The 15,082-nt window shown below is 50.1% G+C and overlaps 1 protein-coding gene across 1 annotated transcript in view; it reads right to left on the bottom strand.

The window, feature by feature from the left end:
• Positions 1 to 9,712: 9,712 nt before the first annotated feature.
• Positions 9,713 to 15,082, bottom strand: part of LYRM4 (LYR motif containing 4) — a 152,899-nt gene continuing 147,529 nt past the window's right edge. Inside the window, exon 3 of the mRNA XM_045551630.1 lies at positions 9,713 to 10,564. Coding sequence (XP_045407586.1) covers positions 10,496 to 10,564 — 69 coding nt within the window. The 3' untranslated portion in view covers positions 9,713 to 10,495. The remainder of the gene's footprint in view (positions 10,565 to 15,082) is intronic.

A 15,082-nucleotide genomic window follows, 5' to 3' on the forward strand; every position in this document is an offset into this window, starting at 1 on the left:
CTGAGCTGGTGCAGGGCCTCGCGTGGTGAGGGCTGAGTGTGCCGGCTCACATCTCTCTTCCTCTTCTTACAAAGCCACCAGTTCCACTCCTGTGATAACACATTAATCTATTTTTTTCCCAAGAGACAGGGTGGTCTTGAACTCCTGGCCTCAAGTGTTTCTTCTGCTTCAGCTTCCCAAGTAGCTGGGACTGCAGGCAAGAGCCCGGCTATTCGATTAGTCTATGAATGGATTAATGCACTCACGAGGGCAGGGCCCTCATGAGCCCATCGCTTCTTAAATACTGCCTCATTGGGGATTAATTTCAACATGCGTTTCGGAGGGGACAGACATTCAAGCACAGCAGATGTATGCTATGCACACACGTTCTCATGTAACTATACACTGTGCTCTGACATGTCCATTACATTTCCTTAAATGGCTTCTTCAAAGATCATCTGCCTTCTCTTTGCAGCTACCCTGGGGGCCTCCGGCTGGTGACTGTCCTTGACATTGTTGAGCATCCATTCTCCGCCACCCCACCGTGGTTTCCGTGGCCACCCTCTCCTGCTCCATCCTCTTCCCCTCCAAGCTACTCCTTCTCCGTCTCCAATTTTTCTTCTGTCTGCTACCCTGTCCTCCAAAAATCTGCCTTTAACTCTCTGTTCTCTTATAAAGACGTTGCAAATCTATGGGGGGGAAACTGTGTCTAATTCCTTTGCTGCCTCCCACAGCAGCCCGGTGTCCCTCAGGCGTTCGTTCACTGGAAGTCCGTCCCTTTGCCTTAGTTTCGAGGGAGTTCGTGCCACGTGGCAGGCGCAGCCGTGGCCCTGGGATGTGTGGTGATGGAGACAGACTGGGATGGGGCATGGCTCTCGTGCAGCTGGTCCTCAGGAAAGTTGGACATTCATTCACTCATTCACTCAAGCAGGGTCTTGCTATGTCACCCAGGCTGGCGCCATCTTCCTGCCTCAGCCTCCCCAGTAGCTGGGACTACAGGCATGTGCCACCTCGCCCAGGTTGACCCTTTATTTATGTGGACAACTCCACACCTATGTCTATAGACACATTCTTTGCACCCACATATCCATTTTCCTTCCTTTGCCAAATCCCAGCCAGCTTCACGTGTCTAGAGATCCCATTTTGCTCAATAAACTTGTCCCTTAGCATCCGCAGGGCTGGCGCTGTGCGAGTGTCTGGCAGGCAGGAGGAGGAGGAGGCCATGCGGCTCTGCTCTGCTTCTCTCTGACGGTGCCTTCGCAGCGGAGGGCGGGGTGGGGGCCGTGGACACAGGCTGCTGCCGCCCATGGCACAGAACCGCTTCTCAGTCCACAGCCTGGTCCCTCCACCCCCACACCAAACCTGCTCCCACTGCAAACAAGTCTCAACACAGCCTCAGGGTGGACTGTCATTTTGCAGACCTGTCTGGCCGTATCTCCTGAAGCAGAATACCCCACGGTCAGAAATTCCACCTCCATGCAGAAGGATGGACACACATGTACCTGGAGACACACACGAGCGTATTTCTCATGGTGTTACTCATGACAGTCAAACACTGGAAGCAGTCAGTGCCTGCTGCAGCACAGCCCTCACATGGGGACGTCCCTGCAGAGGCAGGTCGAGGGAACAGAGTGAGGGAGGTACAGATGCACACGTCCCATCTCACATCACCCTGGGACATGCAGCCATCAGTGCGACACTGGGCAGGACCCTGGTGTCCCAACTCCTCAGTTGTCCCGCTCCTGCTGGGGGCAGTGGCTGATTTCAGTTTGGGGAGATGCTCACAGGGTGTGACGCCCTCGCCGGGCTGCCTCTTAGTTAGGGCTGGGCTGGGGACGCCTCTTCTTCACTCCTGGCTGCCAGGAGGGCTTTCCCCTCACATGTGGCCTCTTGCCTGACTCCTCAGTGCTGCCTGCAGTGACCTGAGTGGAGGGTGACAGCTGTCGTCCACACTGACTGGAGGCATCGGCTGACCTCTCAGAGGTTGAGGGTGGTCACAGGTTTCTTCTCTCTCTTCCATGAGTGGGGGCCACAAGCTGGGCAGTGTGCTTGCTTTGTAGACTCACTTTTCCTTGGATATGAAGAGTATAGGTGGAAATATAGACTATATTGAAATAGAGACTCTAAAAACCTATTTAGACTCTTACACTTAGCCGTGTTGTTCACCATAGCCTACACCAATTATCAAGATGTTCTGTTTCTACTGACCTTCATATTTCTACATTTTTTTTTGAGATGGGGGTCTTGATATATTGCTCATACTGTCCTCAAAATCCTGAGCTCAACAGATCCTCCTGCCTCAGCCTCCTGAGTAGCTGGGACAATAGCATGTACCACTGCATCCAGCTTTTCTTTCTTTCTTTTTTCTTTCTTTTCTTTTCTCTTCTCTTCTTTCTCTCCCTTCCTCCCTCCCTCCCTCCCTTCCTTTCTTTTTCTTCTTTCCTTCCTTTTCCTCCCTCCCTTCCTCCCTCTTCCTTCCTTCCTTCCTTCCTTCCTTCCTTCCTTCCTTCCTTCCTTCCTTCCTTCCTTCCTTCCTTCCTTCCTTCCTTTAGACAGGGTCTCAATCTGTTGCCTGGGCTAGAGGGCAGTGGCATCATCACAGCTCACTGCAGCCTTGAATTCCTGGGCTCAAGTGATCCTCTTCCCTCAGCCTCCTGAGCATGCCCAGTTAACAGCTTCTCATTTCTTAAATGGTACATTAAATGGTACAAAACTTGGGTTAGAAAGAGGTATGATATTTATTGGGCCTCTCAGAGACTCCCACACAATTCTGTGAGGTAGGCATTACTCCTAATTTTTCTTTTTTTGAGACAGATTTTCACTTTGTCACCTAGGCTACAGTACAGTGGCATCATCACATTTCAAAGCAACCTCAAACTCCTGGGCTCAAGCAAACCTCCTGCCTCAGCCTCCTGAGTAGCTGGGACTGCTGGCGTGTGCCACCACACCTGGATAAGTTTTCTATTTTTTATAGAAACGGGGTCTTGCTCAGGCTGGTCTCGAACTCCTGGCCTCAAGCGATCCTCCTGCCTCGGCCTCCCAAAGTGCTAGGATTACAGGTGTGAGCCACTGCACCTAGCCGCTACTCCTAATTTATAGCTTAAAAAATTGAGTGTCAGAGAGGTTGAGTAATGTGTCAGGAAGTAAGAGACTGACCTTGGATTTGAACCCAGGGCAGTCTGACCCAGATCCCGTGCTCTTAACCACATACTGCTGCAGCAAAGACAAGCATGGAGAAGACAACATATCCAGAGTTCATTCACTGGAAGGACATTTTGCTTGGGTTCCTCCTCTCCTCCTTGGTCTCTCCTGAGGATGCAGCCCTAGACATTTAGACCTCTTAGTATCTGGGCCGGAGGCCAACCTCCCTCTCCTCCTTACCACGGGCCTGCGATCAAAGTCCCAGGTACCTGCCTCTTCTGGGGGACTGACTGGGTCCACCTCTCCGTGGGGAACTTACCTACTAAAAAATGTGAACCTACTTGTTGCAGGCCTCAACATGGCCTCATATTTTAATAAAACTCAGCATGCATCAATGTTCCAAACTGCAAGTTACAGAAATTAGCTCAAGCCAGCTTGAGCAAACGGGAATGGCCTGGATGGATGCCGGGCTATTGTGTAGAGGCTCTCCTGGGCCTGGAAGCCAAGAAGCACGAAGCCCCTGGGAACCAGCAGGGACTCTACGCCTCATCTCTGCACTCTGCTGCTGCATTCTTCTGTCCCTGCAGACTGGATTTCTCCTCTTCTCTGTCTACAAGATGGATGGGAGATGGCTGCTCCCAAGTCTATGCCACTTGAGTTCCAGCCAGCAGCCCAGATAGAAAGAGCAGTGCTCACTCCTAGTTCTGAGTTTCTAAGAGACATCACCTGGCCTACTTTGGATGTCATCCTGCCCTGTCAGCGGTGGTTACCAGCGGGGCTAGGACCATGCTGCAGAATGGTTGGCAAGAGCCCCCAACTCATGCTGTGAGGGAGGCAAAGGGGCTCTCATGGGCTGGGCCGATACCCCAGAGTGTCTCTGCTGCAAAGAACACACTGTTAAATACAGGCACGCAGCCACGCAGTGACGTACGTGCATGCGGACGTGCTTGTGTGGCTGCCCCGCATCTTCTCAGATCAGGGAGGGGCAGCCCCACCCTGCCATCTTCAGAATCACGGCCTTGGCGATGTCTTTGCTTCTCCTGAGTTCTTTATTCTGCATATCAGCCTCTCACCAAGTCCATCATTTGGAAATGCCATTTGGATACATTGTTTCCTCTCCATCCAACCCACACTGCCACTGTCCTTTGCCAGGCCACAGTCCCCTGGCATCTAAGTGGCTGCACCAGCTCCCTGCTGGCTCTCCCTGGCCCCTCTGTCTCTTGACCCAGCCACTCCACCGCACACCACATGCCCTGCCTGACAGCGCCTTTCCCACCAAACCAACTCACACCCCTCAGCCTGGCATTTGCGGCCCAGGCAGCAGTAATTCCTTCTTCTGGATCTTACTCTCCCGCTCCCAGCCCTACTTTATCTGCACCTGGCCTAAGTAACTTATCTGCTTGGACCTGTGTATAGTGCTAAATGGTCTGCAGTTAAGGGAAGATTCCATGTCTGGTCTAGTTCTTCATCCTGTCTTGACAGTTTCTGGAAGGAATGATACAGCAGCTACAAGGTTTCTTCCCTTCCCTTCCCTTCCCTTCCCTCCCTTCTTTTTCCTTCCCTTCCCTTCCCTTCCTTCTTTTTCCTTTCTTTTCTCTCTTCTTTCTTTCTTTCTCTTTCTTTTTCTTTCTTTCTTTCTTTCTTTCTTTCTTTCTTTCTTTCTTTCTTTCTTTCTTTCTTTCTTTCTCTCTCTCTCTCTCTCTCTCTCTCTCTCTCTCTCTTTCTTTCTTTCTTTCTTTCTTTCTTTCTTTCTTTCTTTCTCTCTCTCTCTTTCCTTTCTTTTTCTTTTCTTTCTTTCTCTTTCCTTCCGTCCTTCCTTCCTTTCTTTTCCCTTCCTTCCTCCCTCCCTCCCTCCCTCCCTCCCTCTCTCTCTCTCTCTCTCTCTTGTTTTAAAGAGTTTATTTAAGTGAAAAGCATGGAATGGCCATTCCAGGATGCACAGACTCCAGAGAAATGGGGTTAGTGCACCAAAGTTAAACGTTAAGTTCTTGCTTATGTAGTAAGAAGACAAAGAAATTTAACAGAATTACACCATTTTTTAAAAAAATTCAAGGCTGGTTAAAAGGTACAACAAATTATTTAGTTACAGTTTGGTTTTTTCCTGTACGGCTAGTTTTCTTTATAGCTGGTTTTCATTTTTTAATTTAAAAGAATCTATTTAACATTTCATCTTTAGATAATGTGATAGCCATGAAGTCTTTCTGTGACAAGGGTAGGAGGGAGCTATCAGTCATTGCTTGCTTACTCTGTATCAAATAGGGTGAAAACTCTGTGTTGTGCACGTAAAATCCTTACAGCAACCCTGTAAGGTAGGTGTGCGATTGGCTTCCTTTTGTGGACGAGGAAACAGAAGTTTATTGAAGATACTTACCCAGGATCTCACTGCCAGGAAGAGGCAGAGATGGAAGATGGAGTGAACGATTTCCTAGGCTGTCCATACCTGGGGGCGACCTCATCCACCTGTCCTCACTTTCTCAGTACGAAGCCTCCATGAACCAGGAGTCGGGCAATATCCCAAAGTCAACTATGGCTGGGCTGGAGTTAGAGCCGCCTGTACATGAGCTGGTGACAGTCGCCAGCTCAGGCTGTCCCGTCCCAGTGTCCTCATAACACCCATCGCACCATTTTCCCTTTCTCTGATTTTTTTTTTAAAGAAATGTTTTCTTTTCAGTAATCTGAGTTATTGAGATATCCTTTCTCCACTTTGGCCAAGATTCAATTTATAGAATACCACAAAGAAGTGTAAGGCTAGGTTTTAAATATTTTAATGCATGCTAAAATCTGGCAAAAGAATAATCCTAAATGTGTTACATGCTTGAAGTATGAGTGGAAGAGTGTATTAGGCAACTCTTGACAAGACTCTCAGCATTAACTTTATAGTCCGTGATCATATATCCAACGTGTGCTGTGTCTGGCACATATATGATGTAAATGAAATGCTCCTTTAAAAGCCTAGAACCAATTATATTGCTCTTAAACAGTCTCTGTATTCAAGACAGATGAAGTAACATGAATTCACTAGGTAATTGGTAGGAAGTTCTAGTGAAGTGCTTTAACAATATTTCACTGATATTCCCCATGTAAATAAAGTAACTTTCTGACGGAAGAAAAAGGTTTCTATTTGTACCATTGAACTAAGAAAGCTTCTCATTTTACCAGGAAAAGAATGCAGATCATTTCTAGGAAGCCAATTTCCTGTAAAGCCAGCCTCTCCCTGCAGTCTGGCTTCCCGGGGGAAGCGCAGTCGGATGCCTGAGGATGACCCCGGGCCACGCCGTGCTCAGCTCAGATACGTTCGGCCTGGGACCAGCTGGTCAGAACGACTCCAGCATGGGCAGTTCCAGCTCTATTGGTGTCAACAATTTTCTGATCTAATTTCAAGACTGCAAGACACTGACTCTGCTGTCACCTTTTGGTGTCAACAGCCCCCCAGGTAAAGAATACCGTTGATTCATCTCTGAGAGTTCTCCTTCCGGGTTCTCTCTTTAGGGTCTTTGGACTTAAAACTTTGCCCTTGAGCAAAAGCAATAGCATCCGTCCTACTCCCCAGAAGGATATCAACCTGAGAAGCAATTTTCAGCAATGGCTCCCTGAGGTGCTAATAAAGGCTGCAGGAAGATTGAAAAGTGAAGATCCTATTGTTTTCAGAGGTGAGTTGAGCCACTGTCCATATAGATTTTAGGTAAACTCTCAGAAAAAGCCTGATGAATCATAAATCATTGCTCTCTCTATCCATTTCCAGTTTTCTCCAGATCATTTTGTAACAACTGGCAAACACTAGATTAGTGGTGAGGCATCTGTTGACTCCGGGGACGTGCATGGCACAGATCCTGTTGGCTGCTCCTTTGCTCATAATGATGAACATCCACGCGGGCGTCTCCAGCTTTGTCTATGTGATCCCACCACGCGTGCGTCCCAGTGGTCCAGGCAGTGCCTGCTGCTTCTGGGTCGCACCCCGGGCTGCTGACGTGAAGCCACCAGCACAGGTTCACTGGACCTTTAAAAATGTTCTTCAAACAGACTGTGATGGTTCTCTTCAGTCAAGTTTGATCCTCTGGGTTCAGACCGTATTTATCAAGGGACTCCTTGTCCCAGGCTGTGGGCAGGTCCCCGGTGCAGGAAAGCTTTCCCTTCTCCTTGGGTCATTATCTTTTCTTCACCTTCTGCTATATTTATAGCCTGGCTTCAGTAACTGAACAACTGAGACACCCTTTAATCTAGAAAGCAACCAGCAGTTTGTATAAAATACTTAGCAAAAAAAAAAAAAAAAAAAAAGAAAAGAAAAAGAAAAAAGCCGTAGGCTCCAGATGTTGTTTGAATTTGAGGCTGTCTGAAGCCAGCAGGAGTCCCACCGCCGCCCGCCTGGTCGCTGCCAGGCCCCCTGTCTGCCCGGCTCCCACCCTTGTCTCCTCACACCCGAGCCATCACCAAGTCCTGCTGACTCTACCTTTTCTCCTGTTTTGTTTCCAATGTCCACTCTAATGGGGTCCAGGCCTGCCAGTCCTGCTGTCTGTAGGACACATGACACCTGTCCTTCCAGGACTTGTTCTCTACAGAGAATGACGTGCGGGGCTTTGCGGTTCCTCCAGCCTAGAGAGCCCCCCGCACCCAGCCAGCTCCTCATCCCTTACTCTTAAGCATCCCTTCCTCAGCTCCCACGGCACCTGTATGTCCCCCTTTGTAACTTCATCAGACTTGCCCTTTTCTTGTTTAACTCCCTGCTAGACCACACACTCTGGGAAGGCAGGGGCTCTGGTTGCTCCGGGCACCTGGCACTAGTTGGCTCTCGGTAAACTGAGTGGACAGACTTACGAAGGAAAGGGGTACGGGGAAGGCCCTGGCTCTGCGCATGATCGGAAGATGCTCAGGATCTCAGCTTTCACATCTGCAGATTTGGGGGCTGGACTAGCTCAGCTCCAATGTCTGCCGGCTCTGGTCGTCATCTTTGCAAACCGCAGCCCCAGCTTGTCCCTTTTCTCCTGGATGTTGGGTTGGACAACTGGTTGTAATGAGGGGCTGCAGACAAACAGAGTTAAGGGTAACTGCCACTTGGTGCAGGACAGGGTATATGTAAAGCAATCTACACCCATTCTTCTTCCAGTCCCCAACCCAGATTACAACAGCCATCAGAACAACACAGCCCTGCACTTGGCCAGATAAGGTTTCTGGCTAAACATTATAGTCAGACCAATCCAACGTCATCTCTGAATATCTGGGAAGTGGCCCAGCCTGAGAAGGTAACTAACAGTTGTATTTCTCACTTGCTAAATGTTGACACTGGAAAGTAATTTCCAGACCCCGGCCTCGATCCCACCTTCAGAGCAGACACACATTCTAGAGAGTTCTGTGGGGCTATGTTGGATGGTGCAACTCCCCACCTATCCCCTCATCCCACGTCCCTCAGTTGGGGCCTAGCTAAGCGGCTGCAATGAATGCTTCACTGTCGTCCCCACGGGAAAGTCACTCTGTTCAAAGCTCTGGCGTCAACCTGGGTGCTCTGAACGGGGTGATCCCAGTGCAAGGCTGTGCCCGTCAGTCTCTACACCTCAAGTGTAGTGGAGGATCAAGACCCCTGTTTGTGGCTTTTTCTGTCACAGAATTTTGATTTACATCTTTCCACAGGTTCCAGATGCATAGTTTTATCCAAGTTGCAAAAATTAGCTCTGTATTTCAAGGCTTTGGGCATATCCAAACCCATTCATGTGGTTTGATCAGCACAGAAGCAACCTGCTGTGGCAGGCCTGCAGGCGAGTTGCGTGCCGGTGAGCCTCGCTGGCTGCAACCTGGGCATGGGGAGACGTCTCCTATGGAGCTGTTATTTGACTAGCAGTTTGATACCTTTAGGGGAGGGGTTCAAATCTGGACTTAGGTTTCAAGTAGCAGCTGCTTACATTAAGTATAAATCAGCCGTGCCATCCGGTGCTGGATGGCTTCGTTGCTGAGCGACCACAAAGTCCACAGATGCAGAGCAGAAGTGACCCAGAGCCACACACACCAGGGCTCTGTCACGGCTCTGTCCCGTGACAGCCAGCTGAAGGGAGAAGAGATAGATCACACTTTCCACATCACCTACGTCCACTGTCTGCTGAATGGCTATTTGAACACTGCAGCTCCCAAGAGTGGACTGTTAAGAAGGTAACAGATCTACAACCTACTAAGAGCTTCGTTAGTCTCACAGGTGCACAAGACTTCATCCTGAAATCAAAAGGTGCAATGCCACAGAGAGTGGCTACACATCTCATCCATTTTGAATGCACCGTCACAACAAATCTGCACTCAGTAGCTGAGCTTTAGTGAGGATGGGACGGGCGTGGGCCAGGCGCTCCTGCTCACTGCCCTGACCGAGGGGCTGCGGTGAGGGGTGAGCAGCTCGGTGGTGGCGTGACCCTGCCACAGCTATTCCAGCACCTGCAGTATTTGTGTGAGCCTGTTCCAAACCTTAACACATAAATTCCAAACCCACTTAGCGCTGTACAGAAAGGGAAACAAGAGATCACTCTGACAGGGTCTGGGTCCCTTGTAAGTGCCCCAGAAGTTAAGGAAGTTATTTAATATGTTCTTTTTACATTTGGAATGAATGTGTTTCCAGGAATAAAAGCACATAAACAATACCTTTATTACCTGTAACATACGCAGAGCAGAGGGTCCCCAAACTAGCTAACCAGGAAAAACACAGGGGGAGCTTTAAAAATACAGAAAAACTGTGGTGCCTCACCCGCTGGGTCAGACGCCAGCAGACTCCAGCCTGCGTGAGTCACCTGGGGGTGGTGGCAGACTGTGGCCTCTCCTTCACAAGGTGTGGGGAGGTGCGTGAGAGCCTGCGTTTCCAGCAAGCTCCCAGGTAGGGCTCATGCTGTGATGCTGTCTGGGTGTGTGTCCACACACAGGCCCAGGTATAAGCCCCATGGTGAACCCTGTACCCCTGCACTACTCCCTACCCCCCTAACTCTCTGCCTTCACAAAGGGCGTTCTGGGCTCAGGGCTGGACGCTCCCCAGGGGTCCCCCACAGCCTGCTGTAAGCCCTGCAGCAACAGGAAATGAACATGCTTTCACTGCCATGGGTTTATCTGGTGTGAGAGGCTTAGGGAGACAAGCCTATTTATTGGCAAGGACCAAGACACAAAGTCCGGAAACGCACTACGGTGGCGGTGAGCTACGGAGGGGGCGGGAGGAGAGAGGCGCAGCCATACGCACCTCCCCCACTCTAGCACTGAACCGAGGGGAGACGGCCATCCTCTCTTGTGGAGGCTGCAACAAAACGCAAATGTGACTCAGTCTGTCGGCTCCCACAGGGAGGCAGAGCTGGAGGCTCCCAAGCACAGAATGGATGCTGAAGGTGGTCCCCGGCTGCCGCTGGTGGCAGGTCCCTGGCTCCTAGGTCTTGGGCTTCTCTTGATTCTCAATGATAAGCTTGTTAGTCGAATACAGTTGGCCAATGTGGACCTGAAGGTGAAGAAAAGACACAGGTCAAGAACTGTGGAACTCAGTTCGCTGCGAAAGGTCAGAAAGCGTTTCTGGCATTTACAATAAAAATGTCTGCATCACAGGGCTGCACCCTTCTGGAAACTGCACTGTGGCGCTACGCTGCTCACCAAGTTTGCCTTGGCTAGTTCCTCGCACCGTCCAACTCACACACTGCCCTCACTGTGAGAAGTTACAGATCTGCACCCCACTCCTCTCTGCAAGGCAGGGTGGCCTCGGCCTGGGGTCTGGGGCTGCCCGGGAGGTCAGCCACCCCCCAGGCTCCCTGGCCACGGCGCCTCCTCACCTAACAGGGCTTCCTTCCTTTAGAACTGCTTCTTCCATAAGGAGAGGCTTTCAGCAGCATGCAGAAATGGGTTTGTTGCTGGGGTAGGAGGGGCGTTGTACTACGGCCACTGCAGACACTATTCCTCCACCTGGCCTGGGGGGGCTGAGGCCAGCAGTCTGTTCACACCCCGGCCTCTTGGTTTTCCAGCCCCCTTCTTTCTCAGGTGTCCTTGTTAGTTAAGTGTCTCTGTTAGTGCCCACATGTTCCTGTGCCCAGGTGGAGGCTGGAGCCATAATCTGGGGATACAGTAGATCTTTTCTCTGGAACACAGGGTCTCTGTCACAGTTTTTCTCTACAAGCATTTCCTGAGTGATACTTTTTCAGGAACAAGTAGAACTGGAGCAGAAAGCACTGGGCATTAGAAAAATCTATCTGGATTTCAGAGTACTTGGCCCCATCTATAGGTAATTTGGGGTGAGTAACTGCTCTTTAAGTAAATGAGGGAAAACTCCCAAAGGCTAGAGCCGACACCTAGAGTGGCCACGACTCAGAATCCAGACCCTCCTGTGGTTCTCCCTCCCTCTCCACACGGTATTGCGAAGGCGGGCCCCGGACCAGGGGACCACGCCACCCTAAGGCCTGCGTTGAGGGGCGGTACCCTCCCCCCGCGGCCCACCGAGTCTCGGTCGCCCCTCCCGCACTTGGCAGAGGCGTGTGCGGGTCTGCGCGCGGGTCACCGAGGACTGGTAAGTGCGGTGGAGATGCCACAAGAAAGCGGCAGAGGGAGAGCAGCCGAGTCACCTGAGACGAAGGCAAAGACGGAGAGTGGAGATTTGCAGGGATGGGGTGACCGTGACTTTGAACTACAAGTGAATTGCTTAATTAAAAAGACCCCGGCGGGGGGGCGGGGAGGGGAAGGAGCGCTTTAGCACCATCCCCAACAAAAGTCAAAACGAAGCGCCTTGCTGTGCCTTCAGCCTCCCCTTCCTCTCGTCCTGCTAGAGAAGACTGATGCAAGCGGGGCGGGCCTGGGATGCTGAGTACCGCAAGCGCGGGTGGGGCCCGCGAGGCCGGTGGGACCGCGCTTCAGGTAGGGTAGGGCGGTGGGAACCAGCCCCGCCTCCGAGGGCTGGGTCCTGCGGGGCTGCGCGGTGGCCCTGGCGAGCGGACCACGCGGACTCGGGCCCCCTCCTCGCCAGTGTGAAACAGCTGCCGGGCGAGCTGAAGCCCACGACCCCGCTGCAGAGAAGAGGAAGGCCTGCCCTCCTCTCCGTAGCCCCTCCGGACCATCCGTGTGGTCTGGGCATGTGGCCTGTGTGAGCTCACATGCTCAAGTTCATGTCTACCTTCCCTTCTGCATCCCTCGCACTGCTCTGGGAGCCCCTCAAAGTCCTGGCAGACGACAGTACTCAGCAGACCAGTGAGGAGTGAGGGAGAGAGGGAATCTGAGCCCAAGGCACTAAGAGTAAGCGCAAAGACAGACCCACAGGGCAGGGCTGGGCTCTTCCTTACAAGTGCAAGGCTGGTCATCTGCGGCATACAACGAACTGGTGTTTGTTGACCAAAAGACCCAGCAGATGCTGGAGAAGCCCTGGAAGGACACCCCAGCCATCCGGCAGACAAGCGGTACCTCCTCCTGTCCTAGGCACTGTGTGTGGGTGAGACTTTCAGATGTGATTCCTGCCCGCAGGAATCTCTGAGTCCAGGAGGAGAGACGGACAAGAAATGAGATAGATAAGTGCCTAGGATTTGGAATGTGCTAGCAAAGAGGGCGCACACAGGACGGTAGGAATCTAGGAGACAGGAGGGAGTCAGGGAAGACTTCTCAGAGGAGACGGCCCTGGGGATAGGAGGTCAGCGCCCGAGGCTGGAGCTGGCGGAGGGAGAAGCACACTCTAGAGAGAGGGAAGGGCACCGGCCAAGGCAGTGGGTGTGCGCTCCTGGTGTGTTTGGACTTTGAGACTGTCAAGGACAGAGATGGGCTGGGCGTGGATGCAGAAGTGTGGGGGCCAGGGGTAAAGGCAGAGAAGAGGTGGGCTAGGGCCAGAACGCAGATGCCAAACTCACTCTGGGGGAAATGGAGATCCCTTAAAATGTTAAAAATAGAGGACTGACTGACTGCGATCTGTGGTTAAAAAAGATCATCTTATCTCAGTGTCAAGGCAACTGGAAGAGTAGAGAGGCTGTAGCCAGGGGACACAGTTAAGGGCCCAGTAAGAGTGTTAGTGAGAGATGATTCCGGCTTGAGCGGAGGAGGTGGCAGAAGGTATAGAGGGGGAGGGCCAGGGAAATACGGGGCGTGCAGAAGGTGGGGGTGAACCATCACAAGATCAAGGCTGACATGTGTAGATGCTCTAAGAATCTCTGCCCTCATTTTTGTGGGGAGGCCTGGAAGCCCAGAGAAGTCAATCTATGCAGGACCTGAATCCCAGATCTTCTGATCTCTGTCCAGTGCTTTTTCCAAAATGCTGCTTTTCTATCTACACTTTCCCAACTAATGCTGATTTCTTTATAACACAAATTATACATCACGGTAGCACGGTTGCAGTTATTGCAAAAACTGTGAGCCTATAGTATCCAAATTTGACATAACCACATGAGATCACTGTGGCCTGCCCAGTATCCATCTCTCTTTTTCCTTGCTGGGGCCAATGTGTACATCTATGTCCAGCCGCCTTTGCAGCTAGAGGAGGTCAGTGAGGTTTCTGCTGGTAGCATGGGCAGAGCATCTGGGAAAGTTCTTTAAAGGGGGCTGCCTCTGCTCGGGGGCACTCCACTGGCCCCTCCACTTTGTCTCCTTTGTGCCTGGAATATAACTGGATGGCTGGAACCTTAGCAGCCATCTATCACTGTGAGGGAGGTTTGATATGGGAGCTACACACTAAAGGTGGGGGGCAGAAAGGAGGTGTCTGGGTTCTCGATGAGCTGCCATGGAGGCACCACACCAGCCCTGGACACCTTACTGCCAGCTTTCTTTTATGTGAGAGAAAAATAAACCTCTGTCTTTTTAAAGCCAGTTATTTGGGTTTCTTGTTACATACAGCTAAACCAACTCCTAACTAACTTTAATGCACAATGTGCATTTTACTTTTTATTTGTATAACACAATGTGAATTTTAACGTGAGATCATATGACTAAGAAAAAAAGGTCAGTGCAGAGGAGGAGGTGATCTATGTCCTGTGATAAGTGAAAACAATCCTATCATCTGGGGAAGCGACATTAACAGATAGCATCGATGTTTCCAAAGTTTAAAGAAACTATGCAGGAACTTTATGAAGATACTGTTCTTTTTCTCTCTAAATATTTTATTATATTAGGGTATGTGGTTATTAATATTTTGGTTATTTTTCCATCTAGTCCATTACTTCACAATATAGATTTAAAATGTATGTGTGTGTATAGAAATACAATATTTAACTTTGGAATCATATCATAACTTGCTATTTCTAATAAACCTCATATTTTGATCCTTACGCCATTAACTGTTCTTTTAAGTGATATTTTTAATAACAGCACAACATTCCATTGTAAAGATATATCCTAATCTGTTGCCATATAATGAACATATAGATTGTTTCCACTTAATGGCAGGATTATCATTCTTATATATAAACATTTTATTGCATCTCTGGTTTTTATTTCCTTATAAAAGGTTTCTATTTGGTGATATATGCAATGAAGGCCCTGAGTTCACCGTAATGCAGGGTAGCTAAATTGCACTTGTACTCCATGAATATATACACATAAAAACAAGTGGAAAAAAATGTTTCCAGAAGTGGAATTGTTGGGTACATACATATAAATATTTTCATGGTTCCTGATGGATCTTGCAAAACTCTTTTCTAGAAGACTTGTTTGTCCAACTGACACTCCCCCTAGGTGGCCTGTTTGAAGGCTTCAGCAGCACGTTTATCATGCCACAGAGCAAACATGTTTCTCGCACAGAAGTCCCCGTGCGAATGCTGTGTGTGCTAAAGGCCACATCCTCTATGCTCTGGCCAGAACCGGAACACGGGATCCTCCTGTCATGCGGCTCTCGGCTGTGTTCCTAACAAAAGCCCCCATTACGACAGTCAGCATCGTATCTGTTTCTCAAAGTCCTCCAATCTAGAGGATGGAACCTCTGGGGAGAGGCTCTCTTGCAAGGCATGCAGCTGTGAGGTACATCGGCCCTGTGTAAAAGACTCCAAAGGAAATCCACAGAATGAAG

This window comes from Lemur catta, chromosome 5 (genome assembly GCF_020740605.2).
Source record: "Lemur catta isolate mLemCat1 chromosome 5, mLemCat1.pri, whole genome shotgun sequence".
NCBI lineage: Eukaryota > Metazoa > Chordata > Mammalia > Primates > Lemuridae > Lemur > Lemur catta.